This window comes from Calliphora vicina, chromosome 1, assembly GCF_958450345.1.
Source record: "Calliphora vicina chromosome 1, idCalVici1.1, whole genome shotgun sequence".
NCBI classification, from domain to species: Eukaryota; Metazoa; Arthropoda; class Insecta; order Diptera; family Calliphoridae; genus Calliphora; species Calliphora vicina.
Window position 1 is genome coordinate 19,512,058 of NC_088780.1, and position 16,487 is coordinate 19,528,544.

The window sequence follows — 16,487 nt, forward strand, 5'->3', positions numbered from 1 at the left end:
TCACTCATGATTATTTTTGATGAAAAATCATCTTCCTCTTGACCGATTATTGGTCAAATAAATAGTCAGCAATATTCCGCGTTCTGGAGCAGTGTAGCGTAACATTGTTTATTAACGTGTATTTCGCATGTGTTTACTACACAAATGTCAAAACAGAACTGACATTAGGGGCCAATCGCAAAATTTATAGCATTTTCTGATAGGATTACTTTTGCGCCACCTTGTTGTATTTTTTAAAATGCGATCATGATTTACATTTGCATTTTAAAAAATACAACACTAAACACATCTGTTGTAAACGGTAATCGGGGCCTACAATTATTTCGTTTTTTCTCGTTGTTATACTGTAATATGCAAAAGTGTTAAGTCCATTTTTTTCTTCTCATTTAAATGGAACTGAGTTTAACAACGTTTTTTTATATATAATTGCTTCAAAATTGTTTTAATTATTAGTTTATTAATTTAATTTTAACAAAAAAAAAAAACATAAATCATAAATTTTGTATGAATTTATAGGATAATTTAGAATAATTTTGAAACTGATATAAATTAATCTGGTTCCAAAGCCCATTGAGAGCAACTTTAGAGACAATAGAGACTGTAAATGAAATAACAGAATTAAAATTGTAATAGTAAAGAGGAAATTCTGCAGGAAAATCCGTTAAGTCTTCTTCAAAATACAAAATGAATATGCAAAAGAGCTAAGTCCAATTTGTTTTTGTCAAAATGTCAAATTTATCATCTCCATGAAATGGAATTCATTTAACGTTTTTAAATAAAATAATCGCTTCAAGTTCTTATTAATTTTTAGTTAATTCATTTAATTTTAATCGAACAACGTAAATCCGAAATTTGTTTAAGCAAATATTGGATAATTTTTAAATTTATTATCATATCGACTGCTGATATCAATTAATCTGGTTCCAAAGCCCATTGAAAGCTACTTTAGTGACAATAGAGCGTGTAAATGAAATAACAGAATTAAAATTATAATAGTAAAGAGGAATTTCTGCAAGAAAATCTGTTAAGTCTTCTTCAAAATACATAATAAATATGCAAAAGAGCTAAGTCCATTTTTTCTCTCAAAATTATAAATTTATCATCTCAATCAAATGGAATTGAGTATTTGTTGAAATAAATTTGTTGTGGAAATAAATTTGTTTAAGCAAATATTGGATAATTTTGAAATTTATTATCATATCGACTGCTGATATCAATTAATCTGGTTCCAAAGCCCATTGAAAGCTACTTTAGTGACAATAGAGCGTGTAAATGAAATAATAGAATTAAAATTGTAATAGTAAAGAGGAAATTCTGCAAGAAAATGTGTTATGTCTTCTTCAAAATACAAAATAAATATGCAAATGAGCCAAGTCCAATTTTTTTTTTGTCAAAATGTCAAATTTATCATCTCAATGAAATGGAATTCATTTTAACAACGTTTTTAAATACAATAATCGCTTCAAGTTCGTATAAATTTTTATTTAATTCATTTAATTTTAATCGAACAACGTAAATTCAAAATTTGTTTAAGCAAATATTGGACAATTTTGAAATTTATTATCATATCGACTACTGACATCAATTATTTTGGTTCCATAGCCCTTTCACAGCTACTTTAGTGACAACAGAGTCTGTTAATCAAGTAACAAACTTAAACTTTAAAAGTCATGAGGAAATTTTATAAGAAAATTAATGAAGTCCTATTCGAAATACTAAATCAGTATGCAAAAGTGCTAACTAAGTCAATCTTTTTCTTCACAATAAAATATTTTTTCTGTTATAGGTGTTATATGGGTGGGGGCGGATAGGTTCAATTACGGACCGATCCTCACAAAAGTTGGTAGAAAGATTTTGGTACATATTGGTTATAGAACTTAAAATTGCTTGATTTTTCAAATGACTGTACAAAATAAATTTATTCAAAGTACTGGCCATTATTTGATATAAACTTTTCCAATCTTTCTGAACTCAAAAGAAAACTGCTCATATTTTGAGGCCAAGAACGAATTAAGCCATATCGGATACTCTGTTCTAAAGTGAAGCGTAATCCAGAGAGAGCGTTCTCCTTCGATCCCTACAAATAGTAGTCTAACGGGGCAAGGTCTGGACAATAAAGCCAAACTAAATAGTTTTCAAGATGGAATATTAGACCCCTTTCACACTTAGCAATTTAGTTGCGCAAGTCTCTTGTGTTTGTAGATGTCAGAGGCAATGTCGGGTTAAGGAGAAGAAAATTTAGCATGATGTTTTGTTGTAGGGCAGGAGACTTGCGCAACTAGATTGCCTAGTGTGAAAGGGGTCTTACGGTTTCATGTCTGACCGCATATTCTGGGCATTTATCGGCCAATGCTCGCTTAAAACGAATGAGTTGCGTTCGGTATAGGTTTCCTGTGATGGTCTGGCTAGATTTCAGAAGCTTTGGTGGCCCGACCAAATACAGAGCATTACCTTAGCGTTATGGATATTTGACTTTGGTGTCGATTCGGCTGGTTGGGCGGGCTTCAAATACGATCTCTTATGCTTCGGATAATCGTAATGAATCCATTTTTCAACGCAAGTAACGATTCGATACAAAAACTATTTTCTTTTATAGCGTTCAAGCATAATTTTGGACTTGCAAAATCGTCTTTCAAGGTTTCTCGCCTTCAAATCGTATGGAACCCAATTTCCCTGCTTTTGGATGAATCCTGCTGCTCGCAAACATTTTGAAATTGCTGATTGAGTAGCTCCCAATGTAATGCCTACAATTCTAGGCCTTCAAACTCTTTTGTCTAGGCCCTAGACGATCTTTGTCTTCCGTGTCAAAGAAAGAATTATGAAAGGAATGAATTCAATACGTTTGAAAGTAGTAAGGAATTAAGCCTATGAATTAATTCTTAATGAATTCATTAACGGAATGGTTAAGAGATAAAATTTAATTTGATTTTGATATTTGTGTCTCCTGAAAACTTTACAATTTTTAACTTTTTATAAAAATTGAAATATCCTTTCGAAATATGTAAACTATTTGGCTCCAAAGAAAATTCTTGGAAAAAAATTACATCAAAACAATTAAATAGCGATTTTCTTACCAAAATTACGACAAATTTTTAAAACTTTTTTACAATGATCTCAATAAGGCCCCTCTAACCTCACTATAGGGTAATATTTAGGGTAAAATGTAACATGGTCCCATGCCTCTCAAAATCATTTAAGTACCTCGAATTGTACGAACTTATACAATTGAAAAGTAACGGAATGTAATGAGAGGCTAATTTTCTATATACAATTTTGCGGTTTCAGAAGATACTAAATATACTTGAAGAACAATGCAATGGTTTATTAATAAATTGATAAAATACTCATGAGTTAATCGTAGGTTTACTATTGGTACATAAAGTCTCGTTCAATAAAGTAATTTTCTGTAAAATTCTACAGAAGATTTAATAATTTATTAATCGGTATTTGCATAAAAAACTAAATATTAGTTAAGAAGTTGTGTAAATATTTTGAAATTTCTTAGAGCATTAGCGATATTTGTAAACTTTTCTAAAACAATTAATAAAAATATGGCGAAGAGTTTGAATCATTTAATTATCAACATACTGGGTAATGAAAATGTGGGAAAGACTTGTCTCTGGAGAACCTACATAAAAGATATATTCAAAGAAGACTTTACTCCAACAATTTGCCACCGTTATGACTGCCTGATAAAAGTTGATGGAAAGGAATACTGTTTGAGTTTGGTGGATACTAAAGGTGCACAGGAATATGAGCGTTTAAGACGCATATTTTATAGAAATGTAAGTAAATTAATTACTAAGAAAACCTTTCCATTAATATCATTTATTTTAGGCCAGTTGTTTTCTTTTGTGTTATTCCATCAACAATCGCGATACCTTTGAAGCTATCACAAATAGATGGTGGCCCAAAATTCGTAAATATACCAAAAATACACCTGTTGTTCTAGTGGGCACTAGATTGGATCTGTGCCGATCGAATCCCGAAGAATGCGTAACTATAGATGAAGCGGTTTTTTTAAAGGAACAACTAAATGCCTATTCATTTGTTGAGTGCTCGGCCAAGGAACTGAATAACCTACAGAATGTTTTTGTAGAAGCCGTGCGGGCTGTTGAAACAAAATCTAGATTAAAGGAAAAGAAACAAAATAAAATAATGAAAAGAAAAGAAAGAAAAGTGATATAATAAAAATATATATTCTCCTTAATTAAACATTGAATATTATAATCGCGTTTTGTACTCAATTAATTAAAAATGGTTGCAGGCCAGTGGCTTGACATCCGGGGCTCGAACATAATGGATTATCTACCAGTAAACAACATAAATATCAACAAAGTTGCTCTCAAATGTTTATGAAGTCACGGTGATTCTAAATGCCTTTATAGTCTAGTCATTGTCAAGTCATTAGTCTAGTCATAGTCTAGTTATAGTCTATTCATAGTCTAGTCACAGTCTAGTCAAGTCATAGTCTAGTCATAGTCTGGTCATAGTCTGGTCATAGTCTAGTCATAGTCTAGTCATAGTCTAGTCATAGTCTAGTCATAGTCTAGTCATAGTCTAGTCATAGTCTAGTCATAGTCTAGTCATAGTCTAGTCATAGTCTAGTCATAGTCTAGTCATAGTCTAGTCATAGTCTAGTCATAGTCTAGTCATAGTCTAGTCATAGTCTAGTCATAGTCTAGTCATAGTCTAGTCATAGTCTAGTCATAGTCTAGTCATAATCTAGTCATAGTCTAGTCATAGTCTAGTCATAGTCTAGTCATAGTCTAGTCATAGTCTAGTCATAGTCTAGTCATAGTCTAGTCATAGTCTAGTCATAGTCTAGTCATAGTCTAGTCATAGTCTAGTCATAGTCTAGTCATAGTCTAGTCATAGTCTAGTTATAGTCTATTCATAGTCTAGTCACAGTCTAGTCAAGTCATAGTCTAGTCATAGTCTGGTCATAGTCTGGTCATAGTCTAGTCATAGTCTAGTCATAGTCTAGTCATAGTCTAGTCATAGTCTAGTCATAGTCTAGTCATAGTCTAGTCATAGTCTAGTCATAGTCTAGTCATAGTCTAGTCATAGTCTAGTCATAGTCTAGTCATAGTCTAGTCATAGTCTAGTCATAGTCTAGTCATAGTCTAGTCATAGTCTAGTCATAGTCTAGTCATAGTCTAGTCATAGTCTAGTCATAGTCTAGTCATAGTCTAGTCATAGTCTAGTCATAGTCTAGTCATAGTCTAGTCATAGTCTAGTCATAGTCTAGTCATAGTCTAGTCATAGTCTAGTCATAGTCTAGTCATAGTCTAGTCATAGTCTAGTCATAGTCTAGTCATAGTCTAGTCATAGTCTAGTCATAGTCTAGTCATAGTCTAGTCATAGTCTAGTCATAGTCTAGTTGAAGTTGATATTAGGAAAAATCTTTAGAACGTTTGCAACAGCCAAAGAAAGTGCATAGCCTGTTATTATAAACCAGTTTCCATGATCTTTATACTCAAAACTAGATCACTAGTCATTTTTCAAAATTTAATGCAAATATATGTTATTTAAAATTTTATTTTTTTTACAAATTCACAAATCTTTGTAAACTATAAAATAAAAAAAAGTACCTTAAATAATAAACATACTAAACATAAACCTACATTACATATCTTCCACACTATACTTATAGGCTTCATCCTGTCGTGCTCGCTTTTCACTTTGTACAGCAAAGTATTTCTTTTCAAAACCATTCGAACGGTCTACACCATCCCACCGATAGCCGGGACGTATGCCAAAACGATTTTCGGGAAATGCTCCCTCATAACTAGGCATTTGCGGTTTGCCCGATTGTTTTTCTTTTTCCTGGCGTTTCTGACGCATATACTGCAGCATGGGATCTTCAGCTCTTTCCTGCTCTTTGAGATGACGTTCGAGATCCTCATCATTGGAGTAGCGCGCCAAAGGCTTACTACTCTCATGCTCGTGCTCGAGCATACGATTTTTGTGATCCTCGATTTGTTTGAGACCCTTGCCCCAACGATCGTACAGGTGTTTTTTCTTTTCTTCGTGTTCTTCTTTACGTTTGCGCTCTTCGGGATCTTCTTCGGCCGCTTCTCGTGCTCGCCGGCCCTTGCGACCGGTTGAACGTACTTGTACCTCGGCATTGCGTCCCGATACATCTGAGGACATTTTCTGAAAGAGTACATCTTCTTGTTTACGTCTTTCTAGGGTTTCTTTTTGCAGAGACTGGGCATCTTGTAAGCCGGCTTTTTTACCTTCTAAAGTCTTTCCAGGTTTTGGCTTGTGGGTGGGTGGCGGTGAAAGACTTTTTTCTGATTCTTGCTTTTCCCATCGGGAGCGTCGTGGTGGCGGCACTGGTGGTGGAGGTGATAGGCTTTGTGAAAGTTTTTCTCTTTTTATGCGTGTGGGGGGAGAGTTTTTACGTGATCGTAATGGTGATTGATCAGGTGAACGTTTTCTGGATCGCAAAGGGGAATTTCTATTTTTCCTGGGCGGTGATTGATCAGAATTTCGTTTTCTGCGTGGAGGTGAGTGATCGGGTGATCTTCGTGTTTTTCTGGTGGGTGATTGATCGGGTGTTTGTCTTCTTGATCTTTGTGGTGAATTTCTGCTTTTACGAGGTGGTGATTGGTCTGCGAAATTTCTTGCTTTTCTTGGGGGAGATTGATCCGAGTCTTTTCTCCGTCTAGGTGGAGATTGATCTGGTTTTTTAAATCTTCTAGGTGGTGTTTGATCTGAATCTTTTCTACGACGTGGTGGTGATTGATCGGAATTTCTTCTTCTAGTTGGAGGAGTTGGACTTTTACCCCTTCTTGGTGGTGGTGTTGATTGATTGGGCGATTTTTTTCTCTCATTTCTAGCAGGACTTTTCTGTCTTCTTGGCGGTGATTGATCAGAATTTCTTCTGCGCCGCGGTGGTGAATTATTGGGTGAACATTTTCTAGCTGGACTTTTACCTCTTCTTGGTGGTGATTGATCGGGCGATCTTTTTCTCTCATTTCTAGGCGGACTTTTCTGTCTTCTTGGTGGCGTCTGATCAGAATTTCTTCTGCGACGCTGTGGTGAATTATCGGGAGTGCGTTTTCCATTGTTTCTAGCTGGACTTTTACCTCTTCTTGGCGGCGATTGCTCGGGTGATCTTTTTCTCTCATTTCTAGTCGGACTTTTCTGTCTTCTAGGCGGTGATTCATCGGAATTTCTTCTGCGCCGCTGTGGTGAATTTTCGTGTGAACGTCTTCTATTGTTTCTAGCAGGACTCTTACCTTTTCTTGGCGGGGATTGATCGGGCGATCTTTTTCTCTCTCTTCTTGCTGGACTCTTGCCTCTTCGTGGCGGCGATTGATTAGAATTTTTTCTTCGTCTTGGTGGTGAGTGATCACATGAATCTGCTCTACTTTGCCTTTTAGCAGGAGACTGTTCTCGTTTTCTATAGGGTGGTGATTGTGGTTCAATTTTGATTTTATGTCTTCGTTCTGGGGATTGCTCATGTTTTCTACGTCTTGAGGGCGATTTATCACTTTTCGATTTTCTTGGGGGACTTGAAGAAGATGACTTACGTTTCCGATCTTTTCTCCTAGGCGGAGAGTTATCCGGCGATCTATTTGAACGTTTTTCTTGTTTTATTTTAACTAAACCTGCTTTGCGTCCCCATAAATCTGATTCCTTTTGTCCAACGTCTATCCTGTCATCTTCAGGTTCATCTTTTATAACAATACTTTTCCATTTTGGCACTTTACTATCGCTGGGCATTTCCTCTATATATTCACCAACTATCTGGGGAGCATCATCGCCGGTCAGCAGCAATTCTTCATCAATTTCTTGACCATTATCCAAATTATTTATATCATCATCGATAATTTTAACTTTCACAGCAGACGATGAGGACTTTTTATGTTTCTTGTCTTTTTTCTTCTTCTTCCCTTTATCACCAGATAAATACTTTTTAAGATATTCTTTTTGATCAATTTTTGTTACTGAATGCGAAGCCATTATTATATTATTACGATTTTATTAGAAAAAATAATAAAATTAAAGAAAAATTTGCTGGAAAAACGTTTGTTGTGTGTAAAAATAAAACACACACACGCTCAATTAAAAGAAATGTCAAAATCAAGCTTCTTCTTTTTCTGCCATTCACTGTAGAGTAAGAACGAATTAGTGTTGGTCAGTAAGAATTGTATGGTGATTAATGCAACCCTGTTAAATGTTATTAACAGAGTACTGTTATACTTGAAATGTTGTTAGAAACGGTAGTTTTTTGTCATTCTTAAAAAAATGGCCATCTTGTAAGTGAAAAGTTTAGCAAAGTTTAGTTTAAAGTGGTTTTTTGCTAATAAATTAATTCAATTTAAACTATAAATTAGTTTATCAAGTGTTTTAGTGTAATCTTAATAAATAAATTGTAAATTTTTGATTGTTTCAACTAAAATACCTTAAAAATTGGGTAATTCCTCAACAGCTTGTTGGCTGAGGCTAAAATATAATACAGCTTAATATTAAAACTTAACTTACTTAATTCATGCTTTTTTAAATACAATCGTGCATTGCATCGAATTAAAATTGTTAATCGAAATTAATATAAATCATACATAAAATTTCACTTTTTTTTACAAAATAAAAACCTTTGTATTTGGCGCTATTATTTATGCAAAACTTGTAAAGTGCAGCAATAAAATGACATTTGCATAAGTGTGTAGTGTTGTGTGAGCAAGTGCATGTGAGGAAAGAAATCATAAACAAACTTAAAGAAAACAACAATAACAAAACAGGAGACATGACTGATAAGTGACTAGCAACAAAAACAACATTAAGCTAAACAACAACAGGTTAGTAAAACATATGTTTTCGTCCTACTTTAAGATGTCAACTTTTTTAAGGCAAAATAAGTTTAAACCGTTATAAATTTGAACCTTAACTTTGATTCACCCAACAATTTGTTGGTTTTTTTTCAGTTCTAATTCATTAATTTTATTGCTATTTAAGGTTATCTAAGAAAATACAATTTGTTTTATTGGATTTTTTTTTAATTCCAAATATCTTATAGCATTTAACAACCATGCTCTGCCCCTAATGAAAATAAGGTGTGTTTCATTTTAAAGATTGCTATGAAATTTATACAAATAATTTGAATTCAGAATACTGGGTAATAGCTACTACATGTTGAAGAAGAACGACAAATAAATGTTTTGTGAATTGGAGCACAAATAATTATAACCTTAAAAATTATTTAACGTGAATAAAATAAATGACAATTGTTTTCAAGAACATTTATTTTTTTTTCTAAATTGCGGGAGTGAAATTTAATTGGTTATTGTGCAATGGATTAACTTACAGTGGTGGAAAAAATAATAGAAAAGAGAAAAGAAAAATATAACTAAATGTTAGAATTTGATGTTCAATATCTCAAGCTATTTGGATTTTATAATGTACCTTAGATTGTCCCTTATAAACCAAAATTCTTTTTTTTTTGGGAATTTTGGAACGGGTACCCCTATTGTTTTTATATACATACAGTGGTTGACAAAACAATTTAAACTTTTTTGTAGCCCAAAATTTAAAATATTTTTTTAAAATAATTTTTTTTTTTTTTATTATTTTACTTCTATAGTTTTAATTATATAAATTAACTGAAAAACAAACAACATAACACTATTTCGCTACTGACAAAACAATGGAAACTTTTAAACTTCTGCAAGAAAGTAGTGTAAAACGAAAATAATATTTAAAAGAACGATGTAAAAAGCATCCTGCTTACAGTTATTTTATTTTATATTTAAATTCTGGTAATTTTTCACAATTTATTTTTCTAAGTTTTTCGCATAATTGTTTTTTTTCATAGTTAACGAAAATGGCTAAAGTTAAGATTTGTGAAGACTTAAAAAATAAAATAATTAACGATTTTAAAGCTGGTTTAAAAAAAAAAGTATCTGTGTGAAATATTCAATAAATAAATCAGCAGTTTCAAAAATTATAAAGAAATTTCGTGAGACCGGTTGTGTAAAAACTCACCATTTAGTTGGAAGAAGACCTCGTAAGACTACTCCTAGACAAGATAATTTAATAGTGAGAGAGTTCAAGAAATTCCCAAAAATAACTCCTCGAGAGGTTGTTAATAGCCCAAAATTATAAATAAGTACCCGAACAGTTAGTCGCAGGGCAAATGAGGCTGGTCTTGATTGCTATCGTCCTGTGAAAAAACCACTCATTTCTAAAAAGAACCGTTCTGCTCGTCTACAATTTGCCAGGGATCATTTAAACTGGTCGATACAGAATTACTGTCCTCTTTTCCGACGAATCCAAATACAATTTAAGAGGCAGTGATGGGAGAACATTTGTAAGAGGACCAAAGGGAAAATGATTAGATCCAAAGTACACAAATAAGACTGTAAAGTTTGGCGATGGCAATATTATGGTATGGGGATATTTTTCAGGGCAAGGTATGGGCCCAATTCATATTATAAAATATACCATGACAGGTATAGGATACAGAATCATATTAAACGATGTATCCATACGCTGAGGAAAATATGCCCCTAGTTTGGAGATTCCAACACGACAACGACCCGAAACACACCTCTAGGGTTGTAACCGAGTGGTTACAATCCAACGAGGTACGTGTTTTGAAGTGGCCTGTCCAATCGCCAGATCTCAATCCCTTAGAAAATCTATGGGAAATTGTAGATCGTAATATAAGGACCCAAAATTACACCAGGAAGGAAGATTTATCGGAGGCGGTTATAAGGGAATGCAAAATATTTTAAAGGAGACCATTGACTCTTTAATTGGTTCAATGCATCGTCGATGTGTATGTAGCAGTTATAAAAAATAAGGGATACCCAACTAAATATTGAGTTATTGCAAAGTTTAGACCATATTTGTTAAAATAATACCTAAGTTTCCATTGTTTTGTTAATGCCGTAATAAAGATATCTTTTAATTTTGTTTTCTCATTATTAGAATTATGAAGTATAATTTGGTGAAGGGTATATAAGATTCGGCGCAGCCGAATATAGCTCTCTTATTATTATGTTTAGTTAAGCCAAATCTGTTTGTATAGCGTGTATGAAAAGCGTTCTTATAAAGTGTCAGTGGATCAGCCAGTGCAAGTGAACTACATCAAGTCTTGCTTATATAGAAGAGAAAGGAGAGGAGTATGAATAGATCTTCCTCTTTATCTGCCTTTCTCTTCTACAAACTCAAAACTTGCGCAAGTAAAATTAATGTGTGTGAATCCAGTATGACTTTAAATTTAACATTGACGCCCAGGGTGTGCTTCTATTCTGTGTGTTTTACAATGCAAGTATGAATTCAATTTTAACATGATTTAATTTTAAAGTTTTTGTTGTGACAATTCATAAAGATGATTAGGTTTATTTTCGCATTTATTCCTGCGAGTTTTGCATGATTTGTAACGGTTGTGGAAAACGATTTATAAAAGAAATTTAAAGTGAATTTCAGGTGCATTGTCATCTAATTTGATTTCATTTGGCGGGGTTCTTCTTTAATATTTGCATGTATAGTTTGTTCCATTAGGGACTTCCGAAGTTTGACAGTTGATGGCGGTCATTTATTCACTTTGTTTTGTGAAATCACCATGGACGGATACAGCGTTTAACAGTACGTGCAAATGATCAAAATTGTTTTTCTGCTTTGTTCGTTTTTCATAAAAAAATCACTTTCAGCGGTGAGCAACATTTGAGGATAAATAACTTTATTACCATTTGTTGTCTAATTAAAAATATTGTAATTGGGTTTCTAGCGAAACATCTTATTTGATTATGTCTCGAACTTCAACTAGTCACTACAAGAGGGCGTTGTGTTTTTAAAAATCTAATTAGATAAGTTGTTTGGTTAATGTGATAATTCACTGCTCACAAACAGTCAAGTAGAGTTGAAAGAACAAAGTTTTTATAAGACCACACCCAAGTGCCATTAAGGGCTAATTTCCATTTTAGTTTTAAATACTGGACCTCATGTTATATTTTTCTTAAGTTTCATCAAAATCGTCTCAAAAATAAATAACATTTCGCTTTACCTTTGACCTTCAGGATTTAAAGTTTAACGTTTTCTAATTTTAGTAAAATTTTCAGAGTATATTTAGAATTATCTGGACTATAATATTCTAAATGGGTTCCACTTAAAATTTAAAACAGTAAGGAAATTGAGCTCATTCGCTAAAATATGGCCAAATATGTACATAATTAGTTTTTCTAGAAAATTTCAGAATTTAAATCGAACTTTAGGAGATATTTTCATAATTTTTTCATATTTTTATTCCTTATTATATTCCAATGAGTTGATCAAAAAATTCTGAAATGTGTTTAACAATATTTTTAAAAATTTAAAAATGGAGTTTTGAAACGCATTTCTTTTTTTTCAAATAATAACCTGGTATATTATTTTACCTCGAAATAAAATTGGCCGGTTACAGGGTTAAATTCTTAAAATGAGAAAACAAAATTAAAAGATTTCTTTATTACGGCATTGACAAAACAATGGAAACTTAGGTATTATTTTAACAAATATGATCTAAACTTTGCAATAACTCAATATTTTGTTGGGTATCCCTTATTTTTTTATAACTGCTACACATTGACGATGCATTGAACCAATTAAAGAGTCAATGGTCTCCTTTGAAATATTTTGCCATTCCCTTATAACCGCCTCCGATAAATCTTCCTTCCTGGTGTAATTTTGGGTCCTTATTTTACGATCTACAATTTCCCATAGATTTTCTATGGGATTGAGATCTGTTGATTGCGCAGGCCACTTCAAAACACGTACCTCGTTGGATTGTAACTACTCGGTTACAACCCTAGATGTGTGTTTCGGGTCGTTGTCGTGTTGGAATCTCCAAACTAGGGGCATATTTTCCTCATTGTATGGATACATAACATCGTTTAATATGGTTTTGTATCCTATACCTGTCATGTTATCTTTTATAATATGAATTGGGCCCATACCTTGCCCTGAAAAACATCCCCATATCATAATATTGCCACCGTCAAACTTTACAGTCTTATTTGTGTACTTTGGATCTTTTTCCCTTTGGTCGTCTTACAAATGTTCTTCCATCACTGCCTCTCAAATTGTATTTGAATTCGTCGGAAAAGAGGAAAGTATTCCATTTCTGTATCGATCAGTTTAAATGATCCCTGGCAAATTGTAGACGAGCAGAACGGTTCTTTTTTGAAATGAGTGGTTTTTTCACAGGACCATAGCAACCAAGACTAGCCTCATTTGTCCTGCTACTATTTAGTTCGGGTACTTATTTCTAATTTTAGGCTATTAACAACCTCTCGAGGAGTTATTTTTGGATATTTCTTGAACTCGCTATTAAATTATCTTGCCTAGGAGTAGTCTTACGAGGTCTTCTTCCACCTAAATGTTGAGTTTTTACACAACTGGTCTCACGAAATTTCTTTATAATTTTTGAAACAGCTGATTTATTTATTGAATATTTGTCACAGATACTTTTTTGTTTTATACCAGCTTTAAAATTGTTAATTATTTTATTTTTGAAGTCTTTACAAATCTTAACTTTAGCCATTTTCGTTAACTTTGAAAAAAAAACAATTATGCGAAAAACTTAGAAAAATAAATTGTGAAAAATTACCAGAATTTAAAAATAAAATAACTGTAAACAGGATGCTTTTTACATCGTTCTTTTAAATATTATTTTCGTTTTACACTTCTTTCTTGCAGAAGTATAAAAGTTTCCATTGTTTTGTCAGTAGCGACATAGTGAATATTTTTTAATTTTGTTTCCTTTTTTCAGAATATAATTAATTATGTTGTTTGTTTTTCAGTTAATTTATATAAATAAAACTATTTAAGTAAAATAATAAAAAAAAAAATTTTATTTTAAAAAAATATTTTAAATTTTGGGCTACATATGGAATATTTTGAAAAGTTTCCATTGTTTTAGGTCAAAAATAGGTGAAAAATCGACGATGTCCTGATTTTTTCCTCATATCTCAGTTATTTGTGGACCAATTTTGCTGATTTTAAATAGGAAACTTCTCGAAAGCAGAATTATTGAAGATTTGGATCCCCAAGATATCTGGGGTCTTCAGAAAATTGATTTCAACAGACAGACGGACATGGCTTAATCGACTCCGCTATCTATAAGGATCCAGAATACTTTATAGGGTCGTAAATTTATATTGTAGAAATAACAAAAGGAATGACAAACTTATATATACCCTTCTCACGAAGGTGAAGGGTATAAAAAGTGAAATAAATAGGGAAAACAAGAAAAAAAAAATATCTAAATATACAATAAAAATTTATAAAAGAACAAACAATACAACTCTCTATCTATCTGTTGTAGTTCAAACACAGAGAGGAGACAGTGATCCCTGCTATTGTTGAGGGCTGGTGATTAAAAAAGAATATGCTACCGTTTCTTTTTAATTCACATTCATATATGTACAAACAAATGTAGTTCCATCCGGCATTGACTTGAATATCATGTACACACCACAATCCTCCTCATTTCCAACAACTCCCAGCAGTTCTAGGAGACAGTACCGAACTAGTGATTTTATCCATCATTTAGGGAGGGAGCTAGTTACTTCAATAGCCACATGACTAGTCATTTTAACACGGGCATGTCCTAAGCTGGGGGTCAATTGTCTCTTTTTGATTACAATGGGACTGTCTAATAGCTGGTCCAAAGTAGGCAATGCATTGGATTCACATGCTGGTTACATAGCATCAGTTACCTTACTAGCTTTGTAACTGATTACTTGATTAGTTACTTGACTAGTTATTTTAACACGTGCATGTCCTAAGCAGGGGATCAATTGACCCTTTTGATTACAATGTAAATATGAATATCTGGTAGTCAACGCTTCTGGTGGGTAACATAAAGTGCAGTACAAGAAAAATGTTTGAAGTGACTTCACCATAGATTACTAAGAGACACTAAAAGGACTATTGCCTGCATGCTATGTTACAGGTGAGATCAGTATTAAGCAAAAATATTAATAAACTGTATGAGAATTATATCAACGCAATTTGTATAAAACCAGTTTGTACGAATTACTCACAAAACGTTTAAGTGACTACACTCCAGATTACTTAGAGACACTTAAGTCGCAATTGTCTTCACGTTTCATTACTTAGGATGTATAAAGTAACCAATTGTCTTCTGTCTGCACTAAAAAGTGCACACACATGTCAAATGACCAAAATATATAAATTGGATCAGACAATTGTGACAATTACTGTCTTTAAGGGATACATTGACTACTTTCTTAACTGCTGGGCTACTACATACTTCATTATGATCAACATTGTCAGCAATATGATCATGATGATTGTGCTTATTTCGTTTTATTTTTATTCGTATTCGTATTACTTTGATTATGGTCATATTGTTAGGAAAATGCAAACTAAACGCAAGCACGCGAGTGCAACAACATACAATGCACATTTTCAATCGTACCCCCGAATTCCTTCTTCCATATTCCTACTTGAATCAATATGAGCCCAGAATATATTGTACACCCAACACTGCTTTAATTACAAAAGAATGCTTGCGAAGGCATATTTGCTGTGATTCATTATCTATGAGTTTTGTTTGGCATGAGTTTAATGTGGTGACGGCGTAAAGAAGACGACAATGCGACGGAGGCGAGGTATAAGAACAAAATGAAGATGATCACTTAAGTTGGATTTGGCGAGTGCAGAAGTTTAAAGGATGATAGTCATTTCGAAGAATTCTTTGGCTCTTTAAGTTAAAACTAGGTAATTAATACAATACGACCAGATAAATTCATCGGCTCTGGGTCGGCTAACTTGTAATTATAGCTATGGATGCAATTCGAGGATCGGACGGCTATCAACAATTTATTGGCTGCAACTAGTTAATGAGTACGATCCGATGAGATAAATGCTTCGGATGTCGCTTGTCTAACTTCGGATTTTTAGCTACGGTATTAGTACGAAGTAAGAAAGAGAAACCAGCCAAAGAGTGCGACTCCATTGTTGATAATCACAGGGCGATAAGTTCTTCAACTCTTCTCGAACATTCTTTCAAATTCAAAAAACTATCACTCAATGCTAATCTTGAAATGAAATGGGATCTCTGCACCATTAATTTAAATGGTAAAAAGTGGTTTACTGAATTTCGTTGTGGCCATACAAGCACGCAAGATGCCGAACGTTCTGGACGCCCAGTTGAGGTTCATACTCCCGAAACAATTAAAAAAATTCACTAGATATGATGCTGAACGATCGAAGATTAAAATTGCAAGAGATTGTGGAAGCCGTAGGCATCTCACATGGCTCAGTGCTTTCAAATTTTAATGATTACATCTCATACCACAGATCAGCAATGAGTAGTGAAAAGGTGAGCGGACACTTAAAAGTATTAAAATCTAGTTGACCGCCCCGGCTTCGCTCGGTAGCCTTTACTAATGATAGTTTTTCAAGTTTCTCCAACCCACATACACCTACCTGCCTGTTCTTATTTATTTGCAAATAAAATATCT

General features: G+C 33.3%; 1 protein-coding gene and 1 long non-coding RNA gene across 2 annotated transcripts; one reads left to right on the top strand and one right to left on the bottom strand.

Annotated features, from left to right (window-relative positions):
* The first annotated feature begins 3,516 nt into the window (after positions 1 to 3,516).
* Positions 3,517 to 4,230, top strand: LOC135949162 (uncharacterized). The gene is made up of 2 exons (XR_010575854.1): positions 3,517 to 3,785; positions 3,838 to 4,230. It is a non-coding gene; the product is annotated as an uncharacterized LOC135949162 (long non-coding RNA).
* A 1,295-nt stretch (positions 4,231 to 5,525) lies between these two features.
* LOC135951182 (BUD13 homolog) lies at positions 5,526 to 8,070 on the bottom strand. The gene has a single exon (XM_065500817.1). It carries the CDS (start codon positions 7,975 to 7,977, stop codon positions 5,629 to 5,631), a length of 2,349 nt encoding a protein of 782 aa, XP_065356889.1. The 5' UTR covers positions 7,978 to 8,070; the 3' UTR covers positions 5,526 to 5,628.
* Positions 8,071 to 16,487: the final 8,417 nt, after the last annotated feature.